General features: G+C 37.3%; 2 protein-coding genes across 3 annotated transcripts; one reads left to right on the top strand and one right to left on the bottom strand.

The window, feature by feature from the left end:
• The first annotated feature begins 1,026 nt into the window (after positions 1 to 1,026).
• Positions 1,027 to 4,531, top strand: rpl36a (ribosomal protein L36A). The gene is made up of 5 exons (XM_044363916.1): positions 1,027 to 1,129; positions 2,363 to 2,468; positions 2,555 to 2,622; positions 2,708 to 2,830; positions 4,451 to 4,531. Exons 1-5 carry the CDS (start codon positions 1,127 to 1,129, stop codon positions 4,469 to 4,471), a joined length of 321 nt encoding a protein of 106 aa, XP_044219851.1. The 5' UTR covers positions 1,027 to 1,126; the 3' UTR covers positions 4,472 to 4,531.
• An 84-nt stretch (positions 4,532 to 4,615) lies between these two features.
• On the bottom strand, positions 4,616 to 11,551 carry gla (galactosidase, alpha). Of its 2 annotated transcripts, none has more exons than XM_044363914.1 (7): positions 11,281 to 11,551; positions 8,589 to 8,763; positions 7,449 to 7,623; positions 7,057 to 7,148; positions 6,689 to 6,850; positions 5,419 to 5,616; positions 4,616 to 5,232 (listed from the first exon to the last, which is right to left on the bottom strand). In XM_044363914.1, the coding sequence occupies exons 1-7, from the start codon at positions 11,439 to 11,441 to the stop codon at positions 4,900 to 4,902; spliced, it is 1,296 nt and encodes a 431-aa protein (XP_044219849.1). In that variant the 5' UTR covers positions 11,442 to 11,551; the 3' UTR covers positions 4,616 to 4,899. The 2 variants fall into 2 exon arrangements, with proteins under 2 accessions (XP_044219849.1, XP_044219850.1); XM_044363915.1 differs by having other exon boundaries at positions 8,589 to 8,804; positions 11,281 to 11,369.
• Positions 11,552 to 15,103: the final 3,552 nt, after the last annotated feature.

Raw genomic sequence — 15,103 nt, 5'->3', positions numbered from 1 at the left:
TGAGTATGTCCATTTTATGCCACTTTGTACTTCTACTCCACTACATTTCAAGGGGAAATACTGCACTTTTTACTCCACTATATCTATTTGCCACTTATAGTTACTTTTCAGATTGGGATTTTACACAAAATAATATATTTTAATACTGTTTATTCTGCTCTTTTCTTCCTTTTCTAAAAAATGTTATGCACTGTATTGTTATTATTATTATCAAAACATATGATACACTTATATATTATGATGCAGTACTATTACTATTAATCTATAATAGTAGTGGTTAAGGTATCTAAAATTAGCTCCACATTGATGAACTACATTAAAATGTTCTTACGTGTATTTGTTAGTGATAAAAACAAACAATATAATAGACTAATAACATAACACTCTAAAAGAAGCCGGTCTGCATAGTGAGTACTTTTACTTTTGATATTTTAAGTACATTTAATAATACTCCTGTACTTTTATGTAAAGCTCCCCTCTACACATGTATTAAGACATACAGAAATACTCTGCTTGGAACAATAACGTGTTTCTGATATGGTTTTTGCAGAAAAAGTACAATTACCACATTGACATCTAATCTTTCTCTTCTCCCTTTTCTCCCTCGTTAAAAATTCCAGAATCTATAAATATGCAAATATATTTCATTTCACAACTTTTTCCTGTTGGACACAAGATGTATCCTACTTCACTGTAATGTCCAGTCTCAGTGTTTGTGCACTGGAGGTTTCAAGTTTCCACATCACACTTGTGTAAGTTGAATATTGAACCAGGATTGGCTTCCAAACTAGCTGTGATGTCACAAATCCTGCTCCTATGCCCGCCTCTTAAAATCAGATTTTCAATGAGCTCAGAGAAACTTTCCAGTTCCAGCAGATAAATGTGAAAACAGCCTTCTAGTGTCAAACTCTGCACGTATATCAGTCCGCACAGTGAAGCTCAAACATCCAACTATAAAAACTAGAAGACAAAACGCTGCTCTTTGCTGTCCTGTTTGCACTTTTTGTCCTCCTGACACGTCTCACCGCCAGGGGGCAGACTGCGGCGCCACATCACCGCGGAGGTCTACTTGAAGAAGTTCTTCCGGCCTCGTCCTTCCTCTTTTCCTCTGCATCGGGGCGCAACCATGGTATGAAATTATTACACGGACACTCTTTATACAATCAACCTTAATCTTGTCGATAAAAGAATAACTTCTGTACCCAGTTGGTTCAGAAATGTTAACAATCATTTGATGCACACAACGATGGTGTTATTGTCCATTTTGTATTTATTTTATGATGTCAAATTTATCTTGTATCGATGTCTGATTTATCTGTAGCCAAACGACGTTGCTAGTCGCACTCACACTCAACCCGGCCTTTTATTTAAAGGCTAATATAGCTTGTGTGTCAGTTAAAGTAGCCGATATGACAAACAACAGCCCATTAAATGTTAAATTATTGCAATGCCACACGTTTACAGCCCTATTTCACATTGAATCAATGTTAGGCTTCAAAGCTAACGGTAGCTAACTCAAAGCTACAATGTGTAACACGAGCTTTCTGTCCATTAACAACAAGATAACACTGTTTGAGGTGCACTGTGTAAGATTTGGCCATAATTTTAGTTGAAAACATTCATCTTGATGCGGACTCTTTGTCATTTTAAGCAGCATCATGTATAAATGTTTTTTTTTTTTGCGAATTAACACGTTAGCTAACTGTTAGCATTGTCTGAAAATATGCAGCTGACAGAGTGGCTGGATACTCAAATTCACTTGCTTTCTATATTAACATAGTATGTTTTTCTGTTAAAATGGATAAAAGAAACGCCTGCAAACTTACTGGATGCCACAAAATTTAATCTGGACAACGTTACGATCAGACTTGGACCTTGGTCAGGTCAAAATGCTTGTTTAAAAAAAAAGTAAAAACACGTTTTGATATTTTTGAGGTCTGGTCTTTGTATTCCTGCTGTTTTTGATTAATTTAATTGAATTGTTTATTGCTTTGAGATTATTAACACTATGGGCAGGTTGGATAGTTAACCTCACTTGTCATCATAGAGCTTGCTAACATAATGCTGCACATGGATGTATAAATATAGGTGTGTTTTTCCAATTTTACAAGCATTTTTGACGTGACGAAGACCCAAGTAGGATCAAAATGTCCTGGATAAATTTTGTGGCTTGGACCAAGTTTGTAGGCGTTTTTTATGTTGATGCTGCTTTCTAATAGCCTTGCACCTACATGATGTGTGTGTATAATTACTGTCCTTCAACTCATATTTTCCTATCTGTCAAGGAGATCGGTGTTGAGATATTTCACTGTGTCAGGCTTGTGTCATGTTTGCTCAAGGTTTCTCTCCTGTGTTTTTTCAGGTGAACGTCCCGAAGACCCGCAGGACCTACTGCAAGAAGTGCAAGAAGCACCAACCCCACAAAGTTACCCAGTACAAGAAGGGAAAGGATTCCCTCTATGCACAGGGTGAGCTATTTGTGCTTGAGTCATGAATGTGTTTGTGAGAAATTGGCTGCATCACGACATGTAGCTAATCTGCAATGTTTCTGCAGGTAAGAGGAGATACGACAGAAAGCAGAGCGGTTATGGTGGTCAGACTAAGCCTATTTTCCGTAAAAAGGTAAGTGTAACTGCCTTGTGCTGTTAAATCTGATATGTAAAAAAAAAAAAAAAAATTACACCAATAACACTTGATTTTTTTTCAGGCTAAAACAACAAAGAAGATTGTGTTGAGGCTTGAGTGTGTCGAGCCCAACTGCAGATCTAAGAGAATGCTGGCCATCAAGAGATGCAAGCACTTCGAGTTGGGTGGTGACAAGAAGAGAAAGGTAGGACTCACTGATGTGTCTGCATGCGAATTCCTACAGCGTGTATACTGTAGTTCACTGTATTTAGGTGCTTTAATGCCGTCTGAATCGCCTAGTTTGGTGTCTCAGGTTGAAATCAATGCAGTCCACCCCAAAAATGTGCTCTACTTGTGGGTGCACAGTTGGTTTACCTAAACTTGCTGGATTCAGTAGGGTGTTACGTATCACATATTATGAATCTATCAATACACAATTACAACAATCTTTCCAACTATCCATATCTTGACAGTTCACTTAAACTGACATCCTGCTCAGGTTATGCTTGACAGCAGAGTGACCAAGAAAAGCACATTTGATTAAATTTGACTCAGCAGCTGGCAAATGATGCAAACTTTTGATGGTTTAAGCTGAAAAGGAGCTTGACAAATATCAGAAATGTAACACATTGCAGATGGGAACTAAGTATGAGAACCATTTCTATGTTTAAACGCATGTTCACAAGAAAAGGTCGAAGAGGCAGGACCCAGTGAGAGAAATGACCATGAGAATCAGGATGGAGAATAGGAAATCAAATATTGGACTTGTCCATTTTATCAGAGCACATTGTGCTCTTAACAGTGTAGGATTGTATTGATAGTTACTGGAACCATGTGACTGTAGCTGTAAAATAGGTGTTGAACAAAATTATTTTTATATTTTTGTGTTGAATTGGACTTCTTGTATTGTGTAGATGTTTACTAGTTTTTCTAGATCTATTGTTGTGTTGGTTTGCATTGTAGTATTTAAATAGGCATATTATTCTGTCTACCTATTCAATATTTAGGACAAATTAGAGCTTATGAGTCTTGTTGTCCAATCTAATGTGCATTTTTTTTTTTTTTACATCAACGTAATACCACAATGACATTAAAACATAAGTACCGTCTCTGTAGAAGTTAAGGAAATTACAGATTCTCTGCCAAGCAAGTTGCTCCCCTGATGCTGCATCTTAAATGAAAATCTGCCAGATTGCTTTATATCAAATTTGTAGATTAACTGTGCAGTAAATGCACCCATTTTCAGGCCCATTGCTCCTGATCAGGTTAATTTGTGTTAAAGTGTTTCTCTTGACTAATGCTTGTGTAGTGATGCAAGGGAGGGGGTCAAGTGAAGACATTTCAGAGAAAATAGGGTCTTTTATTTGGTGAAATTTTGTTACTTAAATGCATCAAAAACCATTTTCTCATATTGAAATAGATTTTTCCCATAAAGCTCATGAAGAGGATATAAGAATGTGTCATTAGCTACATCACTTCTTAAAAATGAAATGTAAATTCATGAGGATAAACTTGTGGACCAAACTTATTTTAACAAGGGCAGTTTATAACACAGTAACTTGTTAGTCTATTTGATTTAAAGATGTTGATCAGAATCTGCCTTTTGATGTAGGCTAAGCAAACAAATATGAAGATAACTTGTTCAAATATTGTTCAAAAACATTTCAACCAAATAATACAAATGTTTCATTAATTGGCTAAAACTTCATGGTAATTTCCAGCAGCATTTAAAGTGAATATAGTTCACTTTTGTTGATCATGTGCTGTATCATGTTTTAACATTTGAGCTGTATGTAATCAAAGGTTTCCCTCTCTTCTCTTACAGGGCCAGGTCATTCAGTTCTAAGCTGTTGGCCAGTCTTCTGGATGGATTTGTCACTATTTTCAATAAATGTGTTAAAACATACTTGAATCTGACTCTTGCTTCACCTTATTTTCACTTAGCGTGTAAAACTTGCAAAATTCAAGCTTGTCTTATTCAGGCAGTTAAGACTTCTTGAAGGTTTTAATTCTTGTACACTGTCAGCAGCCTGATCTGGACATTTCACTTCATGTATGCAAAAATATTTACCAGTGATTTGACATTTAAGATCCTAGTTGTTTCAAGAAAATACTGTTAAACCTTTTAACTGTATACGTGTGTGTGTGTGTATAAATCCATCCTTACTTTTACAAAAACTATACTATACAAACAAAAACAAATGTCCACATAAGAATTATAATTGTGTAGGCAGCTAAAATGCATAACCACCACTTTTGTGAATGACCCATAGACTACAAAACAGTGGCGTGCTTGTGTTTTATGGACGTGTCCTGCCAGTGTGGCTTGTTTGGCCTCTTTAAACTGCTGTTGATGGGAGTGACGGTCAGCAGAGCGGTGCCTGAAGGGTTGACAGATACCACCACTTTGCTGTGTAGAGTCTGAACACCCATCTCCTTGTACTGAGGCAGAATCTGTGTGACGTTGCACTGCGGGTCACAAATTTTCCAGCTAGGAATTGCGCTGATGGAAAACCCTCGTGCACCACCTATCTCCTGTCTGTTCAGCACCGCGATGGCCATCCTGTTCTTAGACAGAGGCCTCTCCCACACCTCATAACTGTCCACCTGTGGAAGAAGTTATGTTTTAGTCAGTTTTACCACTTTGTTGTAGCTCACATTCATCAATTTAATTGCAATCAAGTCTTGGTTTTGTGACATTTAGCATTTCCAAATAGGAGCTAAATGCACCATAAATGCTGACAGCTGTTATTCCAGAAGGTGACCATGCCTTGTGTCACCTCTCACACCCACCTTGGCAGTGCAGTATCCCTGCTTGCCCAATGGGTCCTGGCTGATGGCGATGATGTGTCTGTTCTGTAGCAGCTCCTTGGAACGGGGACAAATGTCCCTCAGATCATTAGACATGAGCAGAGGGGCTGCCATGATGGCCCAGAGCGCCATCTGAGACTCCTGCTGGTCATGACTCAGGCCAAAGTTCCCGATCACAAGCTTGGAAAATATATTAGTGTCATGAATATATAGATAACAAGGTAATTTAGTCTTACTGACAGCATGCTTTGTATTAACTTAATGTTAGAGGATAGGTTCAAAATCTGTCTGAAAACAGCGGTCAGATATCAATATAAACATTGAAAGAAGCTTCCTTGCTTTAATCATTCTTCTCTTTTTCATATCGGCTATTAAACGATCTCTTTCAAATGTACTTTCAGTGTTAGTGATGGGGGCCAAAATCCACAGTCATTTTGTGCAAAAATATATTTAAAAGTTGTATGAAGCTTCAGATACATTTTTGCACAAAAGCATTATGAATTTTGGCCCTGACACTTACACTGAAAGTGCATTATGACATAAACAATTGTTTCAAGACAGACCTGAGAAATTGTGATCTTTAAGAGATGTGATGCCTTTTCCATAAAAGTAATATTTATAATGAAAAGTTTGCTTGTATTTTTTGTTCTTGGCTGATGCCTGAAGTGAATAATCCTACTGTCTCATAACTGTGGCATGAAAAAAGGATATAAATACAACTAAGGTGTTGAAAAATTTAAATGAATAGTCTGTCATTTTGATAAACATGCTTATTTGTGCAACAACTCGTTTCTATTTTCTTCTGTTTATGCATGTAATTACAGTGATTGTGTTGCACTCTCGGCACTGTCAATACTCAATACTGTGCCTGAACGTATCCAGTGTCGACAATCAGCTGCTGTTCTGCTATCATGCTGCTTTTACTACGCACCCTGTGTAGACGTTTTTGTAAATCAGCCAGCTGCTGGCAGTAGCTCCATATTAACTGTACAGACATGAGCATGGTATTGATCCTCTCATGTAACTCTCGGCAAGAAAATGTATTTCCCAAAATGTTTCTGACCTCCAGTTCAGAAGCAAAGCAGCACTACACTGTCTTCAAAATGCAGCATTTTGGAAGGGATTCAGTAAGTTTATAAAATAACAATAATACTGCTTGGTATATGAAGGCTACTGCTGCATAGCTGCTGGTTCTTGGTGCTTAGTTTGAGGTCAAAGAGAAGTGTATGAGAGCTTAAGTAGAGCAGAGTACCATATCGGGGTCGTTCCAGCCCCCAGGGCCAGCCGCGGGGACGATGACGTCCTGATGAGCAGCAGTCCAGTCCAAGATGGACTTGACACTGCTCCATGAGTCGTACACGTCAGCAAAGTTGCGCCAGTGGTTACACGTCTCTCGAATGGCTGTGTAGTTGGGCTGGAGGCACAGAAATGCTCTTTAATGTTGTATAACATGATGCACGACACAGTATCATCATGTCATTGATCATTAGCATTAAAACTAATGTAGTTTCTCTTTATTGAGTTATGTGCTATTGTATACATATATACATTTTGGGAAATAAGTCACACATTGATAAAGTAGTGAATGTTGACACAAAGACAAAACAAATTCTCTCTCACCTGATTAAAAGGCCACTCATACAAAGGCCACTCACAAGAGTACAGGATACTTTTTCCAGTTTTGTTCAGTGCTTTCGACATGTTCATGTAGCCTTAACCAAAACAAATATAAGTTTGTTAGAATAAACTTTTTACATGATGTCCAAAGAATTAATATTTAGATATAATTTTAAAGTCAAATAGCACAAAAATATTGTTTCCAGGATTATTTACATGGGCATCAATAGGCCTTAGTAACATCTGCTTGCACCACAATTAACACTGTATAATAATTTCCAAAAAGCACACACATTGAACTACATGGCAGCGATAAGTGACAGGGTACTGTATCTGAGAACTGGTGTTGTCGTGTTCAAATAATTGTACATTTCAATTCTAAATTAAAAACTCACCTTCCCCCAGCAAAGTCCAGTTCATAAAGCAGCCATCAAATTTGAGCAGATCCACGTCCCAGTCAGCAAAAGTCTGAGCATCTGTCTCATAGTAACCCAGACTGCCAGGGTATCCAGCACAGGTATTTTTCCCAACATCTGCATAGATACCCAGCTTTAGACCTTTAGAATGGACCTAAAAATAAGGACATCATACATTATAATAATTCAATTCATTTACTTTAAAAAATATGGACTCCACTTATTTTCTGAACATGTAGTGATTCAGTACCAGCAGGTGGCGATGTTACACCGCTAAAAAAAAAAACTTCATGTTGCTGTTAAAGGACACAACTCTGCCTTAGACCTTATGGGCTTAAATACAGGTATATCCCCTTTTTAGCTGCCTTTGCTGCCTCCCTGCATGTAAAGCCTGTGTTAGAAATGAACCTGTCAAAGTGGTCTCCAACTCAGAGTGATCCTCTCTGTTGCAGCTGTCTGTAGCAAAGAGATTCCTACCTGACACAACATATGCCTACTTATCTCCCTTAGTGCCAGGTGCTGATTTAGTACCAGCATGAAATCTGAAACCCGGGTTCCACATCTGGTCCTTTTCCTCTTCATTATGTAAATAATTTCAGGTCGGCGCGGATGGATGTATAATGAATATGTAATCTGACTGTGTAATCACTTTTATTTCTAGAGTTATTTAACCAGAGCTTCCCAAAGTTTTTATTTGAGAGAAAGAATTTCAAAGTTGATTCGCACTGCACCACTGATCAGACAACATTACATCCTATGGGCTCTTATCTGTGTTAAATATAGGTTTACGATTATAAAACAGTGTATAATATATATATATATATATATATATATATATATATATATATATATATGTATATATATATATATATATATATATATATATATATATGTATAATGCGGCAAAGAGAGAGGAAACTGTAATGAAAACAGTCATCTTAGTGCATATTCCCTTTTTTCTTTCTTTCCAGGGAGTGAAATAACTGAAATAGAAGTATTTCTCACTTTCCTTAAGTCCCTCTGAAACCCAGTCTCTCTTTGATGTCTATGGAGGAATTATGGCACTAATACTATATTCACATCCAGAGTCTTCACGCTGCTTTTATACCCACTGCTCACATAGTCGGCCAGTTTCTTTATGCCCCCCGGGAATCTTTTGGGGTCTGCCTGCAGGCGGCCCTGGGCATCGCGCTGGTGGGAAGGCCAGCAGTCATCAATGCAGACGTACTCGTAACCAGCCTCTTTCCAGCCCTCCTTCACCATCACATCTGCCATCTGCATGTACAGACGCTCACTGCCAAGGCAACAGGAGGAGACAGGCGGGGCTGATAGTATCTGTTAGATGCCAGTGTTCAATGTCGTGTGCAAGAGCAACATGGCAGACACAAATACACGTTAAAGAAAACAAATGCCAGTTTTTGTTATTGTCCATTGTCAGCTGATATAACGCAATAACATTTCAACCAATAGGCTGACATTTGGCACTTGTGACACTTTGTTGGGCAAAGTATCCTGCTGGAACAGGATTTTGCAGATTACTGCTGATTAGGGCTGCAAATAACTATTATTTTCATTTAATTCATAGTCATTTGGACTATAGAATGTCAGAAAATGGTGAAAAATGTTGATCAATGCTACCAAAAGCCCAAGATGCAACCTGAGATGTCCAGACCAACAGTCCATAACCCAAAGATTATCAGTACTATCATAGAAGACTAAAAAAATTAGAAAATATTCTCATTTAAAGGGCTGGAATAAGAGAATTATTGTATTTTTTCTTTAAAAAATGACTCAAAATGATTAATTGATTATCAAAATTGTATGGCAAATTAATTGTACTCTGTATTCATCATAGAAAAACACTAAATTAAACTTGTATTACAACTAAAATATCTCATAATCATGGAAAAAAACTGGACTGGTAGACAAGAGTAACCTCGGTCGAGTGTTTAATCTGCACCATCCCAATGAATTAAGATGCCTGTGTGATATAATAATGTTATCTACACAGTTTTAGGGCTGAAACAATTTGTGGATTCATTGATTAGATAATCAGCTGAAAATGAATGTGTTATATTTTGATAATCAATTTATCGTTTCAGTTACACTTTTTAGTTCCAGCTGATTAAATCAGAGGATTTGCTTAGAGTGTTTTACATTTTGGTAAATGGATTATCTTTGTGCTTTGGACTGTTGGTCAAACTCATAAGACGTCAACTTGGGCTCTAAGTAATTGTGATTAATTGAGAAAATAATCAGCAGATTAAGCACTACTGAAACTAGTCGCTGCAGCATCACACAATTTACCTTTGTCTCTCTTTCTCTTCTCTGATTCTTGTCTTTTAAAACATTGTCTCTCATGTCTCTGATTCCATCTTTTCCATTTGTGCAAATGACTGTATTACCGTTTAACTCGTCTGGAATGTGCTCACACATTTATGCTCCTTGTTTGGAAAATGCTTTGCAATTACAGGTTATTGGATTACTAGATAACTTCAATATCTCCAACATCAATATCTCTACATGGCCTCAAACCAAAGAGGAAATAAAGGCAAATTAAATCAGGAAGTGTCATCATGGTCCTGTCTCCTCAAATGTCATTAGCTGAGCTGTCATAATCACGTGTTTTTGTTGCCACAATTATAACAATCTCTTATGAGTTTCTGAATTGTGAGCTAAAGATCTTATAATACTGACATAGCAGTCAATGATTTCTTCATAATTACAAGGTACAACATTGCAGCTACGTCATAACCATGAGGTAATAGTACCAATACCAATATGTAAAAATGCTTTTATAAGTATAAGCCCGACGTTTACCTACATAGGTAAAAGTATAATCAGCTAAATATACTCAAAGTATCTAAAGTACTAATTCTACAGAAAATGTCCAATGTTACTAAATTAATATATATTAAATTATTAGATTGTTAATACTGATACATCTGCAAGTAGCATTTCACTATTGTAGCCGATTGAGGTTGAACTATTTTTAACTTTAAGGTCTAATCAAGTGGTTTTCAGCCTAGAGGTGGGCCCCCCTCCTAAGTGTCCAAGGATAAATCTGGAGTGTTTTAAGAATGATTAATGGTGAAGGAAAGAAGAGGAAAAAAACTGTTGGGCCTCCAACAGTTATGAAACCATCTGAGACATCGGAAATGTGACATTTAGCCTCAGGTAGACACCACTTTTTTGTCACAAGCCAAAAAAGTTGGGAACAACTGGTTTAAATCAGTATATCAGTCAGTATTCGGTATTATCAGTATATTGTATTTTATAGGATTATCATATGTTTATGTAAAATCTTTAAAGCTATAAAGTAACTATAACTGTCAAGTACATGTAGTGGGGTAAAACATACACTATTTCCCTCTGAATTACTTAGGAACATACTCCACCTTCTTTATAGTAACATTAATTCAGTGTATTATCATAATTATGATATTAGTAATTAGCCTATCACAAGAAAGCTTTTGATTTTTCTTTTTTTGCTGATAGCTGTGTGCTTGTGTAATTACCTCAACCAGTTTTCCTTTTGTTTAATCTTGTCTCACATATTTCTTCATCACCGCGTATGATTGTTTTGTCGTGTTATTGTGCTTTTTGTTGACAATATGATTTTTTTATTGGTGACAATAATGGTTCTATATAACTCATGTTTTCCCCTAACTTACTTGTGCTGTAAATGTGTTCAGTAAAAGAAATAAAATCATTAGGAAAGAGGCTGTCAGAGAGGAAAAAGAGTAAGTTTGCTTGTTTAAACCCACAAACTGTGCAGGCTGTGCAGGATCACAGCTCTGTTGACTCTTACCTGATGCAGTTATTAGGGTCCGTGTCACAGTCGATATTACACATGAACCTCTCCCAGTGCAGCCAGCCCATTGTGGGTTTCAGCGCCAGACCATTGTCCAAGGCTCCAGCAACAGGGCAGATTAACACGAATACTGCGAGGAGAAACACAGCTCTGCACATTGTTACTTTTTAAATCGACCACACAGCGCAGACAGTTACAATATAACCCGCTGTGTTTGTGTTAGGATCCATTTCCTCGTCCCCTAAACGTCATCAGCCTTCTCCTGAATGATCGACAGAAATCTGGACCAATCAAATCAAAATGCGTCTGTAACTGTCCAATGGCGTTTCACCTAAAGTCCCTGGTTACAAACTAGGAAGCGCCACCGCTAGAGTCAGATGAAAATACAACAAGAAGTCAGATGACATGAAATGACAGGGTAGTATATCATGTCTTGTGCTTCCACTGATACAACAAAAACAACAGCAGAAAGAGCCAATATATTCAATTATTCTGTCATATTCATTGTTAACAACATGGAGATATTATAACCTCTTACATAATAAAACTTTAAATCCCTGTAGGGACAAATGAGCATAAAATACCATGAGATAAATAGTATTTTCGAGAGCCATGCAGGTGGTACCCCCCTTGTTCCTCCTACTCTCTGTGTGATGTGTTCAGTGTCCTTATCAGAATCACAAACAGCTTTCTTGCCAAGGAGGTTTGCACATATAGGAAAAAATAGAAGGTTAGGTGATCATAATAATACAATTTTACAATAAAAAATAAGTGACAAGAGTTTAAAAATATATTGTACAAGATGTTAACTGGGAATGTTCAAATGTTCATAGTTTAAACAGTATAAACAGTACATGTAATGTGCAAATGTAACGTTGGATGTGATGAGTTCACAGATGTGTAAATGGTGACATTTTTACAAAAAATAAGAAAGGTCCAAGGCACTCTTCTGGCAAAAAGTTTAAAAGAACGTGTAGTGTCCTTGGGCAGGATAAGAGTGTAAGAATAAGATTGTCTATGTACATGACCTCAGGTTTACTTTTGATAAATTGATTAAACACATGAAAAGACATCACATGAGTACACTATCAGATGAAATAATAATGATTTTAAAGTATTTAGGAGTATTTTGACATTTCTGGTTATATGTTTGGAGACTAGTTGTCACTGTGAGGTTGCCAGGCAACCAGCAGAATCTCCAGGAAGTATAAGAACTGCTGGCTGCTTTATAGTAAACGTACAGATATGAGAGTGGTATCAATGATCTCACCAAACTCTTGGCATGAAAGCAAACAAGCATATTTTCCTAATGCTTTAAAGTTCGATTTTGATCCAAAAACTTGTTTCAAAATGCTTTGAGATCAGGTAGTAAAACAAAGCAGAAACCACCTAAAGACCTTTATTATGTCAGTTAATATTATGCTTTAGTACAGCATATTCCTCCCCATAAAGTAGCAATTAGTCAGTTGTCCACTTTGCTTAAGATTCATGGATAAAAGCCTCTTTCACAGCAAACATTTGGACTTGTCCAAATAACATTAATAATGGCTTTGTTCTGTTCAAGTGTTCAAGTAAGCTGTGAAAGTGAGCCAGCATGCACAAGACCAGGACTCTGGCACCTCTTCAGTAAAAAAAGGCCTATTGGAAAAGTGTACCTACATTTAATATAGTGATTTTTAATGTTAAGGGTAAATTGAGGATGTAAACATCACAAAAATCATCTTATGTCCAAAAAAAAGCCATGATTTATATACCAGATCCTCAATTTTTAGTGAAAAACCTCAGCAGACATCCTGGATATCTATTTGTATTCGCTCTCCAACAGACACTAAGAATGAAAGAAAATGTCCCAATTTGCCCCACTGTTCCCTGAGGAGGCTGGCTAATCAAAAATGCCACACACGCTATCAGCAATAATGTAGGACTACGTACATATCGACGCCGCTTCAAGCTGTTTATTAGCTCTGGATCCAAGACACTAATTTGTCTGTTGCTGACGTTAAATGAATTAAAGATAGATTTCTTAATTCAGCCGTAAACGGACACCCTGCTACAGAACCAAATTAATCCTGGACGTTTTTGCTTGTGGAATTGTCACAGATCTTCTCACACACGCAGAGAGGGTGATGAGTTTTGCTTGTTATTTTGCCGTTTTTGTAGAAATGCAGTGAATCACCTTACAAAAACCCTCTTGTGATCTTGTTCCTGACACTCATTGGTGTCATTTCTGATTCCTGGCGTCCTGATATTGACTAGTCAAAACAAACGAGGCAGCATTCATGAGTTGGCACAAACCCAGATTATGACAATAATCCTCATCACCACTGCTGGCTGTATGTGAAAAGGGAGCATTAATGAACACAAAACCTGACCTTTCAGGGAAATGTCAAGGGTGCCTATTTCAACCCCTAAACATTATCAGAGGCTTCACTCAGGGACAGGCCTGATACAAACAATTTGTCACTTGCTATAGTTCATATCAGTGCCAGTGAGGAAAGCCGTTGAGGCTCTAAATGTCAGATTTCAATTTGACTCACCCCCCTGCTGATGGATGGACCAATCCAGCTTACTTGAATACATAGTTTTTGCTTTGAAAAAACTGGGATCTCAACCACTGTCATGATAAAGACCCTTGTTTTTTTTCCGCAGCGCTGCATAAAAGAGCAGTGTGCCTCTATCTGTACAGTGGTTAATTGAGATTGTTGACAGATGGGCAGCACTGTGCTTCGTGTCTGACTTATGGTTCCCCAGAGCTTTGACACCAATCCATCATGTTCCTTTCTTCACCAGTGTCATATAATTGAAGAGACTGTCATGGCTGACTTATGTTGGCAACTTTGTTATGAAGTGTATGGGGATGAAATGAAAGGCATCCTGCCAAGGGGTTGCATTATTGTATTGATCTATAGGGGCAGGTGGCAGCGCTAGCAAATGTCATCAGAAAGTTGTGCCTCCATAAATACAACATCTAACACTATATGGCTCACATAGAGGAAGACAATTTATTGTTGTGCATTGTGCTGTTAAAGTTGTTTATACGACTGTCATATGAGGCTACATCTGCCAATGTCGCTGCTTTAATTAGGCCCTTGTTGAACTGAGTGTGTCTGAAATGGCTTTTGGTAACAACTTTCAGAGAGGGAGCTTATGTTCTGTAAATTACTTTGTTAATTGATGACTTTTTCTTTATTTCAGCGGATTTTTTTCAACATTTCTGTCTAAATAACAAGTTGAAGATTAATTTTAAATTCTCTTATTTCCTGATCAGGCAGTTGATGTAGAGTTTCCATATTGTTTTCAGATCTTCTTCCTTCTTAGCAGGTTGAATCCATCTGGGGCTACACGGCAAGCAGATTGAGCATACCGTATGTATTTGGTTTCACTTGACTATACATTTTAGACATCTGCAAATGCATTTTGGACTAAATGCAGTCAGAATTATAAATCAAGATATTTACAATTACTATCTGACTTGTAAGAAGGATAGTTCAAGGTATCTCCAAATAGATTTTGACCTGTCAGAAATCTTTATTTTTAGAGATCTAAATGATCCAACAGATATCATCATGGCATTTTGTTATTCATTAGATTGAGTGTGTTTACATGCACACTAGTATCCTGGTCATGATCAGGTTTTTAGAGTGTGCCTTATTCTGATAACGAGATACCTGGATGTACCTGCTGGTCTGATAGAAACCAGGATACTGTGACACCTCTTTGAGTTTCTAATGATTCTCTGCCATGCTCACATGCATCACCAAACTCAAATTAAGTAGTAGATGGTCAGTAAAACAAAAAAATATGATGGTAAATAATGTAA

This window comes from Thunnus albacares, chromosome 10 (assembly GCF_914725855.1).
Source record: "Thunnus albacares chromosome 10, fThuAlb1.1, whole genome shotgun sequence".
In the NCBI taxonomy this organism is placed as follows: domain Eukaryota; kingdom Metazoa; phylum Chordata; class Actinopteri; order Scombriformes; family Scombridae; genus Thunnus; species Thunnus albacares.
This window is presented reverse-complemented; position numbering and strand designations above follow the sequence as displayed.

Excerpts from the sequence above, each read along its gene's own strand:
- rpl36a (XM_044363916.1), top strand. Across the intron at positions 2,469-2,554 it reads GGATTCCCTCTATGCACAGG|GTAAGAGGAGATACGACAGA; the intron begins GTGAGCTATTTG and ends ATGTTTCTGCAG. Across the intron at positions 2,623-2,707 it reads AGCCTATTTTCCGTAAAAAG|GCTAAAACAACAAAGAAGAT; the intron begins GTAAGTGTAACT and ends ATTTTTTTTCAG.
- gla (XM_044363914.1), bottom strand. The coding sequence starts at position 11,441 with ATGTGCAGAGCTGTGTTTCTCCTCGCAGTATTCGTGTTAATCTGCCCT. Across the intron at positions 8,764-11,280 it reads GACCCTAATAACTGCATCAG|TGAGCGTCTGTACATGCAGA; the intron begins GTAAGAGTCAAC and ends TTGCCTTGGCAG. Across the intron at positions 7,624-8,588 it reads TAAAGAAACTGGCCGACTAT|GTCCATTCTAAAGGTCTAAA; the intron begins GTGAGCAGTGGG and ends CCTTATTTTTAG.